The sequence below is a fragment of the Protopterus annectens genome, chromosome 8.part0 (assembly GCF_019279795.1).
Source record: "Protopterus annectens isolate FY-2018-M chromosome 8.part0, PAN1.0, whole genome shotgun sequence".
Classification (NCBI taxonomy): Eukaryota; Metazoa; Chordata; order Ceratodontiformes; family Protopteridae; genus Protopterus; species Protopterus annectens.
This window is the reverse complement of record NC_056741.1, coordinates 1,102,367,357-1,102,390,749: the sequence shown is the minus strand read 5'-3', so window position 1 is coordinate 1,102,390,749 and position 23,393 is coordinate 1,102,367,357. Positions and strand designations below refer to the sequence as shown.

The 23,393-nt window shown below is 42.2% G+C and overlaps 1 protein-coding gene across 2 annotated transcripts in view; it reads left to right on the top strand.

Moving 5' to 3' along the window:
- RFX5 (regulatory factor X5) overlaps positions 1-23,393 on the top strand; it is a 654,045-nt gene that overhangs the window by 249,583 nt on the left and 381,069 nt on the right. For both annotated transcript variants that reach the window (XM_044080629.1, XM_044080628.1), the window contains exon 4: positions 6,986-7,068. In XM_044080629.1, the coding sequence (XP_043936564.1) occupies positions 6,986-7,068 (83 nt within the window). The remainder of the gene's footprint in view (positions 1-6,985; positions 7,069-23,393) is intronic.

The following is a 23,393-nucleotide window of genomic DNA, read 5'->3' as shown; positions in this document are numbered from 1 at the left end:
CAAACAGTTAAAGATTTCTTGCTGGTGCAGCCTCCATGCTTCAGCAGAAACTGGCCTTCGAAAAATTGGTCCTTTCCAGCCACAGACAGACCCCAAAGGGGCAAATACAGATGCCCAAGGGGTAGAGGACAACCTCAAGGATCTTACAGAGCTAGACAGTGGCAAACACAAGCCCCCAGAGGTGGAGAAGATAGGCCACAGTCATTTAGAAAACAGATGCAATGACTTTCCCCTATGCCTGCCAAACAAAGATATAATGGCAGCACCTTTGGGCGGAAAACTGGCCTTATTTTCAAAAAACTGGCACATTGTTACACAGGACAAATGGATTCTGGATATTATAGACAGAGGCTACAGGTTCCACTTTCACACCCTTCCAAAAATGAGAGGCATGCCAAACCTGCCACAAAATCAATGGGCAGAGGCACAAAGGCAAATTTCCGCTCTCATGGATATGAAAGCAATTCAAGAGGTACCTGCAAAAGAACAAGGTCAAGGTTTTTATTCAAGGCTATTCCTGGTACCAAGGAAGGACAAAGATTGGAGACCCATCTTAGACCTATCTATTGTAAGCACATATCTAGAGGTACCAAAATTCAAGATGCTCACATTACAGCAGCTTCTTCCCATGCTGGGCAAGGAGTCTTGGCTGGTAACGTTGGACCTCAAGGAGGCATACCTGCATGTCCCTATCAGACAAGATTGCAGAAGATACCTCAGATTTCTTGCAGGTTCAACCCATTACCAATTCTCTGCATTGCCCTTTGGCTTATCTACTGCACCCAGAGTGTTTACGAAATGCCTGACATCAGTAATTGCCTTCTGCAGACAACGAGGAATCCAAATCTACCCATATCTGGACGACTGCCTGATCCAAGCAGACAGAAAGGACCTTCTATTGCAACATCTGGCGTTTATAATAAAACTGTTAAACTACCTGGGGTACACAGTAAACAAAAAGAAATCAAAATTAATACCTTCTCAACAGATAATTTTCCTGGGTGCCAGCTTAAATACAACAACCCAGATGGCCTACCTCACGCCAGACAAACAAGGGCAACTGTCTCAATACTACAACAAAATGGCAACTTTAACCAGGCTAACTGCAAGGAAAATCCTGCAGGCTCTGGGGTTCATGGCATCTTGCATCCTACTAATACCATTTGCAAAACTGCATATGAGGAAACTACAATGGTACCTAAAAAACTTATGGTCTCAGCACAGCCACAGCTTGGAAATAATTATACCACTCATTCCATGCCTTCAAAAGGAATTTTTGTGGTGGGCTCAAGCATGCCAAAGAAACACAGGTCAAGCATGCAACTCAAATCGTCACAACAGACGCCTCAGACTACGCCTGGGAGAGAGAGGCTACTACATTCCTTGGACATTCACAGGCAACTTCGTTATTACTTGGACAGAACAAAGTCATTCAGAAAATATGAGCAGCACTTTGTGTCCTATGCTACAGGCGCTCAAGGAAAGGCTATTTCCAAACAGACTATTTCAAAATGGATAGCCCACTGCATACGCTTTTGTTATTCATTTCATGGAAAATCAGTGCCTGTATACATCAGATCCCATTCCACCAGGGCTACAGCTACCTCAGCAGCCTTCCTCAGGGGGGTCCCTACCAAGTACATTTTGGAAGCAGCTACTTGGAGTTCAGTGCACACTTTCTCCAAACACTACCACCTTCCACTATACTCAAAATCTAGGGCGGGCTTTGCCACAGCAGTCCTGCAGGGCATTCTAGCCCCTCCTAATTCCGCTTAGTAGCAGCCACCCTTACTTAGCTTTGGGATTCTACCCAAGTGTGATGACTGCAGCTGTATGCACGATGAACATAGTACAGTTTTGTACCTACCATAAATGTAGATGTTCGAGTGCGCATACAGCTGCAGTCCAGGTTACCCTCCCTCCATCCCCTCTTAGGACAGGACTTATGACAAACACCTTTAACATACAACCTATTTGGGGTATTCCTTTATGGTGTATTTGCTTGCAACTACTGTTTTGATTTATCTACTTATGTATGTTTGCATGACATCATGTTTTGCCTTCCTTTCTGGGGGCACCTGACATCTGGGGCAAGAAAAACTGAAGAAAATGGCGTCGGCTGCCTCTTTTATACCCCTGCCACACTGACATCAGGGAAGAAGCGACGACAACCGACACCGGACCTAGACTTTGGAATTCGGCCGACCGAGGACCCGCCTGACGGCAGGATAACCCCAAGTGTGATGACTGCAGCTGTATGCGCACTCGAACATCTACATTTATGGTAGGTACAAAACTGTACTTTCCTCAATCCCTGCACTACTGTTGGTGCCATTACAGCACTTTTGGAATATGCCCTGTGGTTCCCACCCATCCACTTGTGCTCATCTGTGCCTTAGGGCATTTTATGGAGTAATCTCTGGCTGGAGTATAATATTTCCTTGACATCCCCTTTCCCATAGTACTGTTTCTGCTGGTATGGCTCTGTGTCTCCCACCCCCAGGTTCCCTTTGTAAAACTGGTGCCAGTACAGCACTTTGAATATTTCTCCCTTGTGTTTGGTGGTTTGTCCTACTCCCCCACCCTTCTAGTAACGTTGGTGCTGGTAAAGCACTGTATTCCCCTATTGTCTTGTTCCGGTGTCCGGTGTCCTCCCCACCCCTTGATCCCTTTTTCTATGGTGGTGCCGTTATAGCACTTTTAAAGTAATCTCTAGTGCCTAGTGGTTCTCCCACCATGTTTGTCTTTGGAGGTTAAAGACAGCTTTTTGACCATATTTACTACCAAAACGAGGTGACATTGGTCATGCTGATCTACACAACCTTGAATCACTCAGCAGTGTAGATAGCTTCATGGGGGCAGTTCTAGGGAAAGACCACATAGCTAATCAGCATATGTCTTTCCCTTGGAATGCTTCCTTAGCATTCAGCATGGCTGTGGGGTCAGCCCTTCGCTGTGCTGCATATCTTTATGTTGGAGGATTGTGCTGCACTTTGTAAGGGTGTATGTATACATTATGGTACCTTTTTATAAATGCAGTCCTGAATCTTTTAATGTGCTCTCCCAGTATGCATTTTGTCTATCTCTCCTGACTGTTTCCCTTCCTGCTCAGTAGGCATCTCACATCTGTGTCATGACGATGCCTAGACCAAGAAAATCTTAACCTTTTTAACATAATATTACTTCACTGAAGAGAGGCAACAGTTATGAGGCAAGAAGGAAGAAACTGTTGCAGAAAAGTGGAAAATCCCAGGATGCAAAAAACTCCCTTACCAGCCTTAGTAAGAAGCTGAGAACCCTCATAGAATCCTCCAAAGCTAGTTATGAGAATAAAATTGCCAAAGATTCCAAAGACAGCCACAAGGTATTCTATAGCTATGTCAAGAATCTAAATGGCAATGCTCAGATCTGCTCTGAGCTACAACAGAATGCGTTAAATATACTGATCCCAAGGATATTGCCAATATCCTGGCAGATCGATTCAGTGTCAACTTCACCCCCCCACCCCCTAAATGGCCCATCTCATTACCAAAAGATTGCCAAATTCCTGTAATAACAGCCACACAGGTAAAAACCGCACTCTCCAAAGGTAAGAATACAGCATCCATGGGACCAGACTACATCCCGGGCTGTGTACTACATGAACTACAAAATGAACTGGCACTTCACCTAATTGTCATGTTTAATCATAGCCTCACCTCAGTTTTCATGCCCACTGAGTGGTGCACAGCTACAGTTATCCCACTCCACAAGGGGGGGGGGGTCCACCTTGGATCTTGGGAACTACCGCCCCATCAGTCTGACAAGCCTGATCTGCAAGGCCATGGAACGTACTATCATGGAACTTATAAACAAAGACATTGGCAACCTTCAAACACTAGACCCCACCCAGTTTGGGTTTGTGAAGGGACGATCTTGTCTCCTGAACCTGATTGACTTCTTCAAATCCATCTCCAGAGCTGTGGACGAGGGTAAGGTGGTCCACACAGCCTGTCTGGACCTCGCCAAGGCCTTCGACACAATCCCCACTCTGGAATCATAGATAAACTTACTAAGCTGGCCTTAATCCCTGTGTCACTGGATGGGTTGCCAACTGGCTTACTGACAGAACCCACACTGTAAAAGTAGCAGACTCCAAATCCAGCTCCAGACGAGTACCTCAGGGTTCAGTCCTGGGACCGCTCTTGTTTGGCATCTACTTCTCTGAAGTACAGGCCAACACTAAGGGCCTCTGATTAACAAAGTTCACAGATGACTGCAAACTGGGAGCTATTATTGAATCCCCAAATGATGTGGATATTCTACAAAAGGGCCTTACAAAAACAGATGCTTGGTGCCAGAGCCATGGGCTCAAGATCAATGCCAAGAAATGTATAGTTATCCCCTTTTGGGAAAAAGCATGTACCCGTGAATTACCACATAGGTGGCAGTACACTAAACACCGAAAGTGTGATAAGAGACTTAGGGACACGGATGGACAGTGGTCGCTCCTTCGATAACCATGTCGCCACAACAGTCAGGAAATCCTTCTATGTGGCACACCTAATCACTAAGGGCTTTTCATCCAGAAAAAAAAAAGTCATTGTCCCTCTGTACTCATCCCTCATTAGACCCATTATAGAATACAACACCCCGTTTGGTATGTACCTCTCAAGACATCTGCAACAACTGGAAAGGCCGCAGAAATACCTCACTAAAAGAATCACAGGCCTAAAGCAGATGCCATATGCTGACTGTCTAAAAAAACTCCAGTTGTACTCTGTCACATATTGTCTACTCAGAGGCGATCTCTGCTTAACATACAAGGCCATGTCAAACCCAGAGCTGTTGGACATGCTACATTTAAAGAAATCCTAATCCCTCAGAGCCACATGCTCCAGGGATCTAAACCTTGTCATCACAATGAACAAAACATGCTGGAGGGATAGATTCCTGACCCAGAGACTCCCCATACTCTGGAATAGATTGCCCATACATGTCAAGTAGAACGCCTCTTTGGCCCTCTTCAAAAGGAACCTTCACAATTGGATGGGAGATAGTAAATTCACCCCGGGGATCACGTCAGTCACCCTGCTAGACAGGGGTCCAGGAAAGTAAATATTGTGGGAAGAAATAGCCAGGGAATTGTTATGGCTAGGCTTGTATGGGCCCTAGGGCTGATGGCTTAGTACCAACCTGTGAACTAGTCCTTGACTAATGTATATATTGTTCTATATAGATTTTTCATGTATATAAGAAGTGAATAGACAACACTGCGGTGGTGGTGCTGCGGTAGCGTTGTCGCCTCACAGTAAGACGTTGTCCTGTTCGATTCTCAGCTAGAGCGTCTTCTGTGTGGAGACATGCGTGAATGGGCGTAACTTCGTTGAAGGTTGTGCGTCAGGGCTGGCAACTCGGCACGTAAAAATCTACTGCCAATCATTAGCGGACCGGAGTTCCGCTGTGGCGGCCACTAACCGGGAAAAGCCGAAAGAGACAAGCCATAAGAAGTGAATAGACAAGATGCAACCCTTCTCATAGAAATATCGAAGACTGAGACGAGATCTGGTCTTGGTTTATAAACCACTTAATGATGCATTTTTATATGACTGCATTGGACTATTTAGTACAACCTGGATTTGAGAGATACAGACCTTTGAATAACAGTCCTCCAGAAAGGGAATAAATGGTTCAGTGAATGAGTAGTTAGAACCTGGAATACTCTCCCAAGTCATGTAAGACCTATAATTACAGTGGATAGTTTAACGGTTTGTTTGATCAGTATATGGGAGTAAAAAAATAGCTTGTGGTTCACATGGATTTTTTTTTTTCCCTGTAAAGCTCGGAGTTCTGAACTAATGACATGTCAGTGACATAAGTTCTCCTCAGCCAAAAAAAATAGCTTGTGGTTCACATGGATTTTTTTTTTCTGTAAAGCTCGGAGTTCTGAACTGATGACATGTCAGTGACATAAGTTCTCCTCAGCCTCTAAACAGTATGTAAAGACAACATAGGAGCTTCCAGGTACAGAACCATCTTGGCAGTAGGGGAGGCCTTTTCCCATTTGTCCTACCCTTAACCCTATCTGTGGTGCACAGTGTGCATTAATGGCAGTGTAGTTTGTGTTCATAGACTGCCACACTTATACTCTGTGCTGCTGTAGATCAGCTTGCTGTTCTTCCACATTTTTGTCTGCTTGATTAGATTTCCCAACATTATCTGAAGGACATAGCAGAGGAGGGTAGGTGAGTCAGCATTCCCTACCTTGGCCATCTCCTGCAGTGCCTGGACCCACAATTTCTAACTTGGATTGCCTGGGTTACAGTCTGCATGTATGCCTTGTTCTGCATCTGTGTGGTGCTGTTAAAATGGGGTGCTAGAAGACATTCTGAGAGGCAGCAATATTAAATGTTGTATTAAAAGATACCCTCTCTTGTGACTCATCTGATTGTAGAATTTTTTCAACTCTCATGGCATAGTCCTGAACTATGTATGCTGGCCGTAACATCATCAGAAGCCTTGGAAATCCTTTTGAAATTAGTTGTCCAAAGTTGCTGTCCTGACTTGCAGAAAAACTGCCATTTCCAGCTCACTGAGATATCAGTGGTCAATGCGTTAGACACTGTTACGCTAAATTCACATACTGCCGTCTGATAAGAAGATCCTTGTCTGAGTTGGAGACACAAAAATGTTAGGTGTCAGGCATGTCTGTCCCATATGACATGTTTTGTTTCTATCTGTACAGCAATTGTGCATATTTCCTACTTTTTCATTTTATCTTGCAAGCATCATTATAGTATATTTATTTAAGGTAACTGTATATTTTTGACATTATTTCTAACACTGCTGTCTTAGACTGCCTCCCACATGTGGGTTGTGTATATATCTGTACATTTCTCTTTTGTATTTGTTGCTTTTTTTTCATTTTCACAGGTCATCTAAGTTGATGGAGCTTCTTTGCTTTTGTTGTTGTAATTAAATTCTCATTTGTTTCTCTTAATGACAGCAAGATGTACAGAAGTTCTCAGACGTTGACAAACTTTACTTGTACCTTCAACTACCATCTGGACTAAGCAGTGGGGATAAGAGGTAATTTTTTTTACATTTGACTTCTTTAGTATTTTGTTGATTCTGATTAGTGGTAGTTTAGGGAATGGTATTCCTTCAGCAAAACATTGAATTAATGAGTTTGAACTTCATGGCTCATTTGTGTTTTTGGTATGCTTCATTTGACAGTGCTGGGAAACTGAATTTGAGCAAACTTAAGACTAGGTGTAGCGGGATATGTTGGGGACAGTGACAAGAGTGTTCTGCTGTGTATTTAGGCAGTACATAATGGCAGGCAGTTGGTATGTTGTTTGGTCATGAGGGCATAGCCCAAGAAAACATGTTGCCCTCACTGAGTAAAAGTAAAAATTATCAATGACTCTGCCATACAGTATTGCTGTCCTACCATTATTTTTAAAAATATATGGTTTACTTTTTTAAAATAATGCCACTGTATAAATATGAGCTCTTTTGCCTTTCGATTTCTGCACTGATGCAGGTTATTGGGATGGTTTTAAGATGTACTGCATGGTGATGTATTTGCAGTACATTGACTGACTTTAGCACTTCTGTAGTAGTGCCACCCAAAGTTAAAGGGAATACCATTTTTAAAGGTGTGTGGCTCAGGTATTTTATTTGCAGAAAAGAATACTTCAAAACAAGAAGAAAATTAAGTGCTGTACAGAACAGTAGTACGAAAAATGGCTAAATGATATTTTAGAACTGATAGTAGATTAGTGTTTCAGTACAGCACTGGAACTCATTGGTGAGAGAGAGAATTCATGTCCCAGTTAAACTGTAGTGCACTTCATGAGAAGGTAAAATCTGTTCACTGTGTAATTTCCTTCACTGAGTCAGAATCACTAGTCCAGGGGTCTGCAGCCTGCGGCTCTAGAGACGCATGTGGCTCTTTCACCAATCTGCAGTGGCTCCCTGTAGCTTTGAAAAATAATGGCCACAAACACACACACACACACACACACACACACACACACACACACACACACACACACACACACACACACACACACACACACACAAACACACACACAGTGATCAAGTGACAGACTTTAAATATTGCTCTTAGAAACTTGTTAAAATAACACGGTTTCTGTTGCCATGCATTCCACACAAAATGAGAATGATCGAGCGATCCCCTGGCACAGCAGCATCTCTTGAAAGGTTTCCATACCTCTCATACCTCTCAAAGTCTAAGCACAAGAAATCTGGACAGAGCCACAAATAAAGGGGAATAAAAGTAGTAACAGATTTTAAATATTGCTCATAAACTGAATTTAAATATTGCTTTTATAAACTTAATTCTCTTATATTTAGCAATAAGAACTATATATAAAACTTTATACGCACTGTGTTATCTTCATTTTAGGGGTCAAATAGGTTTTTGTGTCTCCTGATGAATTTTATTTGGTGGGAGAGGGGCCAAAAATGGCTCTTTTGATAGTGAAGGTTGCAGACCCCTGCACTAGTCCATTAGCCATTGCTTTTGCATAGTTGAGGTAACTAATAGTGCAGTGTGTATCCTGAATGAGAGTGGATGCTGGATAAGCTTTCTTCTGACATATTCCTGTGCTTCCGTTTAGAGTTGGCATGTATTTTGCATGCAAAAAAATGGATATGAAGCAGTGCAGTAGCAAGGATGGTGGAATTTGCTTAGTCTCCGAACTAGACAACTTGCTCTTCCTGCCTAATAGATCATTAGAATAAGGGTTAGCATTGTGTCATGAAATACCAATGCTTTATTGCCCCTTTGTTCAATATGGGACATGGTAATGGACGATTGTTATTAGCAGGATTCTCTTCTGGAAAGGCAATGTAGTAAACTTAGAAAGCAAAGAGTAGATTACATCCAGATTTTATTCTATATATTATTTTCCTAGCTGAGTTGCAACTATGTATAGAAACGGATGTTAGACACTTTGCCAAGGTCTGACTTGTTGAATGCCAACATTGTACTAGCAGTATAAAATGTATTGAATAGAATTACTGTTCAGAAGAATTTTCCCTTCTCTCTAAGATGCAGGCACCCTTGAGTTAGTTAAATAAGTAGTGGGGATGCAGGAAAATACCACACTGCGTGTTTTTTTGGCGGGGGGTTGTTCTCTTAGAATGACCCTTTTTGATATTTAGATGAAATTAACTTTCTCAGCTGAAAGTGATTTCCTTCTCTGTGCTTTTGTATTGATCATTTTTCTGGCTACAAACACTGGCAGGTAATGAGGTTCAGTCTACCCACTGTGTGGTGCACATTTCATAATCTGCTTCAAACCACCTGTCTTTTGCTTTATCACTTTCTTCACCGCCTACCTTTAACTGTTGTTCTTTTGTGTCTGTCATGTTCACTTGGGAACTCACTTGCTACCTCTTTTTAGAGACTTTTTGAGCCTTCTCCTCAGTTCTCTGAGGACATGATTCCTTACATTTCTCATTGATCTAATCCTTCCGCCTCACCGAATACCTTTTGTTGCATAAGCATTTTGTTTGGTCAAGTGCATTACTTCCTGTATGTAACCCTTTGAAATGTTTTAGGTTTAGTTAATGTCTTATGTTTTAACATCAGGACCCTCTTTCATGGGTCTGTCGCTGGTATTATCCTTTCTTCATTTCTGCTGATTTTTTTTCTGTGAAATAGTCATTTGTCCTTTTGTGTATTGCACAAGGGGAGTATACCTTGTACCCAAGACTCCCCCAAGCTAATTTCTGTCACTCACTTAGTTCAAATCTTTATCCTGCCATTCAGTTATGCTCTGTGTTCAATGTCATAAGAACTAAAGGCATAACTGTTTTTCTGGATACCGAGAACTGTAGTGGCACTGTCTGTACTGAATATTTGATTATCTGCCAGCAAACTGTTGTACTTGTTTGCAGATGCCAATAACATAGCAAAAACTAGAGACTTTGCCTGGGATTCATTAACACCTACACTTCTGATTTTCTTGCAGCCTTAATTATCGAGGGGGATTCATTGAGGTTACCACAAAGTGTAGACTACACGTACACGTAGCATAATATTTCTGAGTGATTATAAGCACAAAAAATATGGTAGGGATGTTTTTGAATACAGACCATGTACACTTAGTGTATACTTGGTGTAGGTGTAAATAACTCTGGTCTATCATTTTCTTTGGCATAAGGCTTCCACCCACAGATTTTACTGTTCTGACAGCATTCTTGCAGCATGTTGAGAAAACTGAAATCCCCAAACATAGAGTCAAAAATAAAATTTTTAACTTGAGAGACAAGAGTTTTCAATGTCTTTGGCCTCCCCAAATTTAGTGTCAGGAAATCAGCCACTGGTGGGCAGTCATGCTACCATCTGCACTACTTGGGAAAGGAATATAACATGAAGCACTTAAGTGCCATAGGTTTGGGTTAGCACTTCTCCTTTGCTTCATTTGATAACTAGGAACCTGGGAAAGGTGCCACTATCACAATCCCCTTAGGAGCATATCATGGATGTTAACACTATTCAGCTTCCAACAGAACAGTTAGTGCATGCTGGTGAATGACCTGCTGCTGAGGAGGTGGAGCTTGGTGATCACATTCATGACAGTGGAATCTTTTCCCCAGGTCTTCTTCCTGGTTTCTGCAAGGCTTAGTGGTCCTCCTCCAAGAAAAGACTGCATAGTTCAGGCTCTAGATTTCAGACACTTAGTTCAGGTGTGATGTGCCATGTTGTAATAGGTGAGATTGTACATCTGTTCATATGATCATTATGAAGTTGATCAGATTCTAACTTCCCTAACACCACTAGTTGAATTTACTCTTGTGGAATTGTGGGATTGCTGTTTGCACAAGGTGGCTAAGTACTTCAGTGAGGGATTTTATTATTTCACCACTCTTGTGCTGCCATAAGTTTGGTTTATGTAATGAGGGGCTTGGAATGTGGGGTGGGGGGCTTGCTCCCTAGCAAATACAAAAAAATGCTTATTTCCTTCTGTGCAACTTGATGTATTTTCCTCTTAACCAGTTCTGGTTGAGCAATCTTGTCTAGGGTGTTTGTAGAGGGAGTTTGAAAACTTAGGGGTCATGGCCTGAGATTGGTGTAGGACTATAAGATCTCCTGCCACAAGGCTTGCATGTCTGTGAGCACCAGTATCCAGTCAGCCTGTGAGCAGCCGACAGCTGTCCAAGCTTGATGCTATTCATACTCTAGAGCTGAGGAGGAAGAGGAGTGTAGTCTCCCTATAATTTACCTCTTTGAGTCAGAGGACCCAGAGGAAATTTTCTATGAAAAGGTACAGATATTGAAATCTCCGTTGTACAGCTTCCCTCTCCATTTGACCATTCTTCCGGAGAAGCTTTGAGAGCTCATAAAGTCCACCAATGACTGGCCCGTGAATCATATTCCTTTCTCCCAGAAATGCTTGAATTATTATCTTGGAAAGAATAAGAAGGATGGCCATTTGATGCTTAAGGGCCTCTTCATTTTGACAGGGGGGGTTCTTCTTCTGGGTTTTGGGTGGGCCTAAAACGTAGTGGAAGACACAGACGAGCCATAGAAATCTTCCAGAACAGTGAAGGCTTGTTTCCTCTGCTGTATTTTATCCACCAAGCTCTGACAGGGCTGGATGAAGAGGATGACCTTCCTGAACTCCTCCTTGAGGGAGAAGACCCTTAGCTAAACAATTGTGCACAGGCAATTGCTTGATGCGTCAACCCTAATAATAGCATTAGCATTATCAAAATTGCAACAAAAAATATAATATTCCAAAGTGAAAACCAGAGACAGATAATCATAAACAGCTCCTCATTGTGAACTCAGACTGTGTGACCTCTTCTTTATTCTGAATGAGAAGGAAGGATTCTGTCTCATCTTGGACCACCGTGATTTCACGAGCAAGTCATGTATATCCAGTTTTGGATGGTGACTCCCCAGAGAGTCATGCTATTGCATTGTGCCTGAGTGATGATGCTAATCATGATTGTTATTTTTTGGCACATATATATATATATATATATATATATATATATATATATATATATATATACATATATATATATATATATATATATGAAGAAATAAAAAACAAAGTTTTAAAAACATTTAAAAACATCCAAGAAGATACAGAAGCCACTACAAGACACACAGAGTTTAATGTAAAGTATAAACAGGTAAGTGTTTTTGTCTTTACACAATAAAAAGACTTCTTCTGATAAAAAAAACACACACAAGAGCAAAGTATTTAAAATCCATTCTATGAAGTCACGTGACTAGTAATTGTTTTTTAAAGTTACAATGTACCATTTAACTAATGTTATAAAAGAAACTAAAACTGCTTGATCCCAGAGTCATATAAGTAAAAGACATCTAAATAAAAGCAATTTTTAACTGTCATTACTAAAACTGTCAATACATGTCCTACATCATCAAAAATTAAACACATTTATCATTGATAGGCTTTAAGTTTAAACAAACAAGTGATTAGAAGAAAGTTCATTCAGACGTGGGCTGCTACTTGCATTAAAATGAAGCTGCCACATTAACTCTTTCTTTTCAAGCAGCAACCAATTCTACTGGTTCAAGCACTGTTAATTTCAGTTTATGTTCTGGGCAAAACATAAGGTGTTTATACAATGCATTAGTTTTGCTTTTGTTCCATTTTGCATATAAATGTTCCTAAAGTGTGTCTTAACATATGTTCAGTCTTTCCAACATAGAAACTTTTGCAGCCTTGACACAGGGCTAAGTAAATGACCCCTTTTGACATAGAATTGTACCTACCCTGTAACATATTACTTGTAGTGTACTGGTGTGTATGTAATGCTGTCAATATATTTTTTATTTATCTCATAGCACTTCCCATATCTTATTAATTTTATGTGTTGAAATACTTAAGTACGTGAATAAATATGAATTTTAAAACATTTATAACTAAGCACCTTAATAAATTTGAATTGAAAACATCCTCTTTGCATTTTTATGGCTGAAAAGGATGTTGTTTCAGTCTTTCATTTCCCTGGTGGTGCAAGAAGTGCTCTCTCTTCAAGCTGTTGATTCCCATGGCAGGGGCAACAACTGGTTCCACTTCTGCATGAGTCTTCCTGCTGTAGACTCTCTGATCCTTCCAGACCTCCAGGCTAGCATTCATATGTGATTGAAAGTTCCAGGAAAGCTTCCATCCAACAGATGTACTCTTGTCAAGTTAAAGGTAATCTTCACATGGGTGGAGGGAATAGAGATCCCCTGCTGTCTCAGATGCACATAGTGTTCCTGTATCTCAGGCAAGTGTATGATTGTTTCACTTTTTCCATAGTTAAGAGTGCATGGCATCTTGGAAGGAATAAGAAGGATGACCATTTGATGCTTAAGGACCTCTTCAGTTTGACAGGGGGGGTTCTTCTTTTCGGGTTTGGATGGGCCTAAAAGATGGTGGAAGATGCAGACGAGTCATAGAAATCCTCCATAACAGTGAAGGCTTGTTACCTCTTCTGTATTTTAGCCACCAAGCTCTGAAGTACTAGATGAAGAGGACCTCTTCCCTGAAGGGTGCATCCAGGATGACCTGCCTGAACTCCTCCTTGAGGGAGAAGACCCTTAGCCAAACAGTCATGCACAAGCAAATGTTTGATGTGTCAACCCTAATAATAGAATTACCATTGTAAAAATTGCAACAAACCGTATAATATTCCAAAGTGAAAACCAGAAACAGATAATTATAAACAGCTCCTCCCTGAACTCAGACTGTGTGACCTCTTCTTAATTCTGAATGAGAAGGAAGGATTCTGTCTCATCATGGACCTCCATGATTTCATAAGCACATCCTGTATATCCAGTTTTGGATGGTGGCTCTCCAGAGAGTCATGCTATTGCACTATGCATGTATGATGGTGCTAGTCATGATAGTTACTTTCTGGCATGTACAGTAAACTCTCAGTTAACCAGAACTCAAGCAACCAGAACTCTAAAGCAGCCAGAAAAAAATTTTGAAGAAATATAGTACAATTTTCATGTGTTACACTTTCTGCCCCATCTGCAGAAATATACCATATGTTTTTAGAGTTTAGAGTTTTAAAAAGGAAGATGAGAATAAATTCCCTCTCTCCCCAACTAAGTCAAACCAAACAAATAGTATAGGGTACGGTATTAGTCAGGCCTATTTTTAATTGTAACTCTCAAGCAACCAGAACCTACAGTTGTACGGCATCTACCAATCCCCATGGGTGCCGGTTAACCAAGAGTTTACTGTACTTGTAAAAGATAGAAAAAAACAAACTTTTAAAAACATTTTGAAACATCCAAGAAGGCACAGAAGCCACTGCAAGACACACAGAGTTTGATATAAACAGGTAAGCGCTTTCGGCTTTACAGAATGAAAAGTCTTCAGATAAAAAACACACAAGAGCAGAGTATTTAAAATCCACTCTCTGAAGTCACATGACCAGTAGTTGTTTTCTTAAAGTTACAATGTGCCATTTAACTAATGTTGTAAAAGAAACTAAAACTGCCTAATCTCAGAGGCATATAAGTAAAAGGCATCTAAATTAAAAACAATTTTTTAACAATCATTACCAAAACTGTCAATACACTTCAAAAAATAAACACATTTGTCATGGATAGGCTGTAAGTTTAAGCAAACAAGTAACAGAAGAAAGTTCATTCAGACTCGGGCTGCTGCTTGTATTAAATTGAAGCTGTCATATTAACTCTTTCTTTTCCAGCAGCATCCCCCAGTGTCCCCCCCCATGATTCGATTCTACCAGTTCAAGCACTGTAAATTTGAATTCATGTTCCAGGCAAAACATAAAGTGCTTAGACGGGTCTACTTTAGGTTGTTGTAAGCTGACAATGTCGAGTCTGATATTGTCGGCACGACAATATCGAAAGTGAAGAACATCGTGCAAGTAAACAGAAATCTCCGTAAGGGGAGATTTCCGTTTACCTCAATGTAGTGCGGTCTCGGAGTTGGTATATTTAAGTAGGGGTGGTGTGGGGAGTGCAGGGGGGCTTGCCCCCTGCCTACGCCATTTAGTTTTTTTTTTTTTTTTTTTTTAAGTTATTCGATGTTTTACTTAATCGATCAATAAAGTTCGACCTTTATTAATCCGATTAAGTAAACTTTTGATAACGTGATATAGATGCGCTTAGACAATGCATTACTTTTGTTCCATATTTAATATAAATGTTCGTAAATTGTGTCTTTTAACATGTGTTCAGTCTTTCCAACATAGAAACTTTTTGCAGGTTGACATAGGGCTAAATAAATGATCCCTTTTGACATACAGTTGTACCTACCCTGTGGTATATTACATGTAGTGTACTAGTGTGGCCGCAGTGGTGCAGCGGCTAGCGTTGCCGCCTCACAGTAAGAGGTTCTCTGGTTTGATTCTCAGCTGGGGTGCCTTCTGTGTGGAGTCTGCATGTCCTCCGTATGGTCGCGTGGGTTTCCTCCCACATCCCAAAGACATGCTGTAGGTGGATTGGACACTCTCAATTGGCCCTAGGTGTGAGGGTGGGTGTGTGTGTGTGTGTGTGTGTGTGTGTGTGTGTGTGTGTGTGTGTGTGTGTGTGTGTGTGTGTGCCTTCTGTGGAAGGTTGGGCGCTGGGCTGGCAACTTAGCACCATAAATCTCCACTGCAAATCGTTCTGCAGACCGCTGTTGCGCTGTGGCGACCCTTGACTGGGATAAGCCGAAAGATGATGAGTGTACTGGTTGTTATGTAATACTATCTATATATTTTTTATTTATCTGATAGCACTTCCTGTATCTTATTCATGTTATGTATTGAAGTACTTGTTTTAAGTACTTGAATAAACAGGAATTTTAAAACATTTATAATTAAGTACCATAATAAATTTGAATTGAAAACATCCTCTTTGCCCTTTATGGCTGAGAAGGATGTTGTTTCAGGCTTTCAGGTCCCTGATGGTGCAAGAAGTGCTCTGTCTTCAAGCTGTTGATGTTTCCCATGGCAGGGGCAACAACTGGTTCCACCTCTGAGTGAGTCTTCCTGCTGTAGACCCTCTGATCTCTCCAGACCTCCAGGCTAGCATTCATATGTGATTGAAAGTGCCAGGAAAGCTACCAGCCAATAGATATACTTTTGTTTGGTTGAAGATTATCTTCACATGGATGGAGGTATAGATATCCCCTGCTCCTTCTCAGTTAAGATGCACATAGTGTTTCTGTATCTCAGGCAAGTGTGTGATTGTCTCACTTTTTCCATAGTTAAGAGTGCGTGTGCTAGCTGATGTCCTTCATGGATGCATCTGCAGTCATAACAACTGGGGTTGTCCTGTCGTCAGGCAGCCCTTCAGTCGGCCGAATTCCAAAGTCCGGGTCCGGCTTCGGCTGATGTCGCACTTCACCCGACGTCATCTCTGTTGGTCTCCGGCTATAAAGGCATCCGCCGACGCCATTTTCCTCAGTCTTTCTTGCCGCGTGGCTTCGCAAGCAGAAGGTGATCGCAAGTGCCGATCGGTCGGATCCAGAGATTACTTGCGAATACCAAGACTTCTAAAGCTAAGTACCCGTTGGGGACTCTTTCTTGCCTCAGCCGATGTCAGAAAAAGTTAATAATTGTTTAACCTGTGGGAAACAAATACCTCATAAGGATTTCCACCTTACTGTCTGCCTTGTTTAGGCCCAGCCCAGCAGCCTGTTCGCCTGTGCTTCTTTCAACCGAACGCTTAGGCGCCGGTCGGAGTTTGCTGAACAGTTTTTCGGTTCTGATTTATATTATGCCGCCGGATCCTCCGACTACCCAAACTGCCAAAAACGAAAGATAAAGACCGACAGTTTCGCCGAAACCATGGTTAAGCAAATCGAGTGTCTCGGTTTCGGAAACCGAGAAAACTGATCAAAATACAGCAGAATCTATCACTACCACTGAGGCCCCTGCTACTTCTCTTGAATCGGCCTCAGAAATTTTATCCACTGCGGTGGTTGCCACTGACTTATCAGACACCATTCCCTTGGATGTGTCTGCGCCAGCACGTGGTGCTGCTAGGCCTCCAGCAGCCATGTCCATTAAGGCCTTTGCCAGGGCCAAAGCAACCAAAACTACTAGAACAGTGCCTGCTAAACCCCCTACAACCCGGCCCTCTTCTAGTTCACAAATGCTTACTCTGGCAGAAGATTTAATTTCATTAATTAGGGATCTCAATCTCACCCAGACAGGGCCTCTCAGCCCCCAGAGAAGAGACCTAGGGCAGAGCCCCGAGCCTGTGTCCTCTGATGATTCTGCTGATGAATCAGACATAACAGACCAGCCAGAGGCTCCTTTCTCCAATTTTGAAGACTCAGATGCAGAAGAATCCATTCCAGCTGCCTCCCCACCAGAAGAATTTTCCTTTGGGGAAACCTTACATGCCATGAGAGCAGTTCCAATGGCAGCAGCAGGATTTCTCAGACTCCAGAAAAGACTTAGAACCTTTCTGCACCTTCCACAACACAGGCCCTTAGCTATACCTCCTGTGCTCTCTGTAGTGGATGATGCCTTCAATGATGTCTGCTCTGCACCAGATTCTTTACCTCCAGCCCCTGCCAAACCAGACAGATTTTACAGGGTACCAGACACTCATCACCACCTTTACAAGGCCCCACTTGCAGACCCCAAACTATATCCCAGGGTCCCAAGGCAGTAGTCATGCACCACAGCTAAAAACCCTATTCCTTCTGAAAGGGAAGCCAGGTCTTTAGACAGATGGGGCAAAAAGGTTTACACTTCAGCTACTCTCTCAGCTAGAGCTTTAAACTGTCAGTTTCACATGATACAATACCAAGAGTTTATGCTTGATCAGTTAACAAAAAAGCTATCCTTTGATGAATCAATTGATAAGAAATATGTATTAGAAATGGTAAATAACATACAACAGGTTAGTAACCATTCCTTAAAATGTGGCTATGATGCACTGGAGGCTTCATTTAGATCAGCCATGACTGGCACAGTGATAAGAAGGCATGCATGGCTGGATCATGTTAAAGCTAAGTTATTAGATGCTCCTATGGATAAGACCAGCTTGTTTGGTACACCTGCCCAGCAGGTAATGAAGAAAATGGAAGAAAAGGCAAAATCTGTTCAAACGGTTAAAGATTTCTTGCAGGTCCAACCCCAAGGTTTAGCAGGAACTGGCCTGCCAAAATTGGTCCTTTCCTGACTCCACAAGACCCCAAAGGCGCACGAATAGACGTTCCAGAGGCAGAAACCAATCCAGAGGAGGTGCCTACAGAGGACGACAGTGGCAAGGTAACAACAGAGGCACAGACACAACCACTGCCACTACAACAACACAGCCACAGTGACTTAACTCTAAACCAGCGAACAAATAGCAGCTCCATTAGGCGGCAAATTAACCTTATTTTCAAAGAACTGGCACTATATCACAAAAGACAAGTGGATTTTACAAACCATAGATCAAGGTTACCGGTTCCACTTCCACACTTTACCAGTCAAAAGAGGAATGCCAAATCTACCTCCAAATCAAAAACAGAGGCTCTACAACAGATAATGCAGTTAGCAAACATGAGAGCTGTGGAAAGAGTGCCAACAACAGAACAAGGAAAGGGATTCTACTCAAGACTATTCCTAGTTCCAAGAAAGGAAAAAAGTTGGAGACCTATTCTCGACCTGTCCACCTTAAATACATACATCATTGTCCCAAAATTCAAAATGCTGACCCTACAGCAACTTCTTCCCATGCTGGGCAAGGAGTGTTGGCTGGTAACTCTAGATCTCAAGGAGGCATACCTGCACGTCCCCATGCATACCTGCACGTCCCCATTCGACCAATCTGCAGAAGATACCTCAGATTTCTTGCAGGATCAGAGCATTATCAATTCTCAGCATTGCCCTTTGGCTTATCTACTGCGCCCAGAGTATTCACAAAATGCCTGGCATCAGTAATCGCCCACTGCAGACTACAGGGAATTCAAATTTACCCATACCTGGACGACTGCCTGCTACAAGGGGACAACAAAAGCAAGCTGACAACAGATTTACAAAGGGTCATTTACTTGCTACAAGCACTGGGATACACAGTCAATTTACAAAAATCAAAGCTGATACCATCCCAGACAAGGACTTTCTTGGGCTGAATTGGACACAGTAAAACAAATGGCTTTCCTAACTGCAGAAAAACAAAGAGAACTCCCTCTTTACTTCTTGGCACTAACAAAACAGAACAAGTTAACAGCAAGAAAAGTACTGCAGGCCTTGGGCTTCATGGCATCATGCATAATCTTGGTCCCACTTGCCAGACTACATATGAGAAAACTACAGTGGTACCTAAAGAATTTATGGTCCCAACACAGGCACAGCCTAGAAACAGAAATCCCACTAATTCCATGCTTAAAACAGGAGTTCCTATGGTGGGCTCAAGCATGCCAGTCAAACCCAGGGCTACCCTTTCGCAGATGTCAAGCAAGCCAGACCATCACAACAGACGCTTCAGACCTAGGATGGGGGCCCATATGCTGGACAAATGGGATTGTGGACGAGGATCATCTTCACCTGCACATCAACCTAAAAGAAATGCTGGCAGTAAAACTGGCAATCCAAAACTTCAGACCATTTCTCAAAGAGGGCCAGTTGATGATAAGGACAGACAACACCACAGTCATGTGGTACATCAACAAACAGGGAGGCACTCATTCATACCCCTATGCAGAATGACTTTGGAGCTGTGGAACCTGGCACTCAGCTACAACATCCAGTTACAGGCAATATTTGTACCGGAAAAGAAAATACTCTAGCAGACATATTAAGCAGAACCACATCGGATGCCCACGAATGGATGCTACACCCGGACATCTTCAAGACCATCTCAAAGAAATGGGGAATGCCTCAGATAGATCTATTTGCTTCCCTCTCAATCACCAGCTCAAAAGTTCTGCACAAGGACATTCCACCCACTAGCATGGAAACTGGATTCGCTCTCCTTCAGCTGGAAAGGCCTAACAGCATATGCATTCCCACCTCTTCCCTTGATACACAAGGTATTACTAAAAATCAAGGAAGACCGTCCAAGGATAATCCTAATAGCTCCAAACTGGCCAAGACAACACTGGTACCCACTGCTGAGGAGCATGTCTCAGAACAATATGTGGCCAATACTGATGCCTTTGATGTTAACTCAGAACAACTACAGCATCATGCATCCAAACCTAAAACGTTGCAACTGACTGCATGGAACATCACATAGCAGCAGCTAATCCAGAACTTTCCCAAAGAGTTAAAGACATTATTCTTGAAGCCTGCAGACCTTCAACAAGAAGGAACTATGCAGGAAAATGGAAAAGGTTTGTCATTTGAGTACTGAAAGAGGAAAAGATGTGTCAAACATAGATATGCCTAACATTCTGGAGTATCTGGCAGAACTTCTACATTCAGGCCTGTCCTACTCCTCCATCAAGATACATGCATCAGCTATATCAGCAGAATACAGCTTTGATCCACCTGTTTTTTCACACCCATTACTCAGACAGTTCCTCAGAGGAATCAAGAATGTAAACCTCCAAGGAAACCACCATTACCAGCTTGGGACTTGAACTTTGTGCTAGAAAAGTTGACACTAGCACCCTTTGAGCCAGCAGCAACAGCAGACCTACAGCATCTATCGTGGAAAACCGCCTTCCTACTGGCAATAACATCAGCCAGGAGGGTTTCTGAACTCAGGCCCTAATGGCAGTACAACCCTTCCTAATCTTCCATCAAGATAGAGTGTCCATGAGGACTAATCCTACATTTATGCCTAAGGTGGTATCCAGAGTGTCTTTAAACCAGGCAATCCACCTACCTTCTTTCCCAACCCACAAAACAGAGGGAAAGAATACTGCATACCTTGGATGTACATAGACAGCTACGCTTACTACCTGGACAGAACAAAAGTAGCAGAAAAACTGATCAGCTTTTTGTAGCCTATGCAACAGGAAGGAAGGAAAGCTATTCCCAAACAGACAATCTCCAAATGGATAGGAAATTGCATACGATTCTGTTACTCCTTCCATGGAAAACCAATTCCACAGAACATAAGACCTCATTCTACAAGGGCAACAGCCACTACCACAGCCTTTTTACGAGGAGTGGCAACCAAAGACATTATTGAGGCGGCTACTTGGACCTCCGTGCATACATTTGCCAAGCATTATAATTTGCCTCTATATTCCAGATCCCGAGCAGGGTTTGCCACTGCTGTACTGCAAGGGATCCTAAACACACCATAATCTAGTTTCTTCCTCCTTAGCTAGTTGGCTATGGTATTCTACCCAGTTGTTATGACTGCAGATGCATCCATGAAGGACATAGTACAGTTTTGTACCTACCATAAATGTAGATGTCCGAACTGGATAGCATCTGCAGTCATCCCTCCTTCCCCTCTGTGGTACTCCTAGGGTGTTTACCCTCCTAATAGCTAGCTGGTGGGGGGAGTCTTTTATGGTGTATTTGTTGTATATATGTACATACATGCTTATTTTTTATGTTTACCACTATCTTTTTGGAAACATTGGCATTTATCCAAAATTTTTAACTTCAAGAGGGCTACTGGCATCTGGGGCAAGAAACACTGAGGGATGGGCGCCGGCTGATGCCTTTATACCCGAAGACCAACAGAGATGACGTCGGGTGAAGTGCGACATCAGCCGAAGCTGGACCCGGACTTTGGAATCCGGCCGACTGAAGGGCTGCCTGACGACAGGACAACCCCAGTTGTTATGACTGCAGATGCTATCCAGTTCGGACATCTACATTTATGGTAGGTACAAAACTGTACTTTTCTCTTCTTTGTGACTGTGTGAAGGACAAATCTGGCCTAACACCAGCTGGTGAAACAGTACCTTAAATGGGTTCTACATATCCATCCTCCTTTGAAGAATCTCTCTCCCTCCTGGGATTTGATCATCATGATTGATAGTTTTCCCAATCCTGTGTCCAAACTCACTGGTTTGGTGGTTTTAAACTTCATCAGCTGGTAATTACTATTCCTAATGGCAGTCATCTCTGCCATATGGTGTTCTTCATGAGATCACTGTTGACATAGCATAAAGCTATATGGGAAGTTTAACCAGTATGTAAAAATGCCTAATGTGCCCTCTCAGTGCGCTGTATGGCCATTGAAGCAGGAGAGTATATTTTTATAAAATGGAAAGTATGGGCACCAAAATTCAGAACTTTGTTGCTGTTGAAGAGTATAGTCAGACGTCTCATCTGTAGTACCTCTTCAGTTTTGGCAGTTGGGATTTTATTTCAGCTTTCTTCTGAGCAGATAAGTACCCCTTAGGGGACTATCCTTTATTTTTTTATGGAAAGTTGTGTTTGTTTTTTTTTTCTGTCATGCCTAACAGATGAGGAAATGGGCGTGTGGTAGACAAATGCCATACAAATATTCCCACATGGCCTGTGTCTTCTGTCATAGAATCACATGACATCTGTTTGTGCTGTGTTGTCTTTCATTTACCCTGAAGACCATTCATATTTGGCTGAATAGCCTTAACCTTTTTTTTGGAAAACTGTCTTCAAAACCTCACTTAGACCTCCATGACTACTGACTCCACTTTGTTGGACATCCCCTTCAGACAAAAAAAAGGGGGCACTGAAGGGACCCTTCCTTAAACATTGCTTTCCATTTCTGAGACTTACTATTCATGTGGTCATCACAGAGCAATCAGACCATCAGTCCGTGTTTCCTGATCCATCTTTTGTTGCTCCATGAGAAGCTGCTAAGGATCAGGAGTCAGGCACATATACTAAGACTGGCATCAGGCATCTGCTGAGAAGGGAGAACACAGTATTCTTGGGTCTTTGGACGTTGGTGAGAGAAGAGGTATCAGGCTACCTCATGGAGATCCAGATGTCTGACTCATCCATAACTGTTAAACTGGACACTCCTAAGGAATAATCTCAAAAAAAAAAATAAAAAAACATCCCGCAATTAGCATTAAGGGGTCTCAGTATGAGTGGTACAGTTTTGCTAAATGGTTTTTAATCTTTACAGTCCTCCACCCTAATGTTCTGTCATTCCAAGATGAAAAGGTTCTTATCCTCTTCTTCTGAAGAAGAAGTATTAGTGTTACTTTCTGGCACAGAAGAGGAATAATTAGATTATGCATCTCAGGTAGGTCAGCTGTCCAGTTCCTTGTGAGTCAGAATCTGAGCAAAATATTCCTTATGATTCTCCTGTTGAGGACATTTCATTTTCTGAAACTATTTCCAAAATGAAAGATTTGTTTTATTGGGAAGGAGGAGAGATTTTGGAAAGTCAGAAGCGGTATTATGACATTCTTAATATTTATTCCCCCAAGCCCTTGGCAGTACCACCAGCTCTTGGGGCTTTGAAGGATGGTTTCACTTATTTATTTATTTTATTTTCCATTTGTTAACCGGGAAAGTCAGACTGGACACAAGTACTT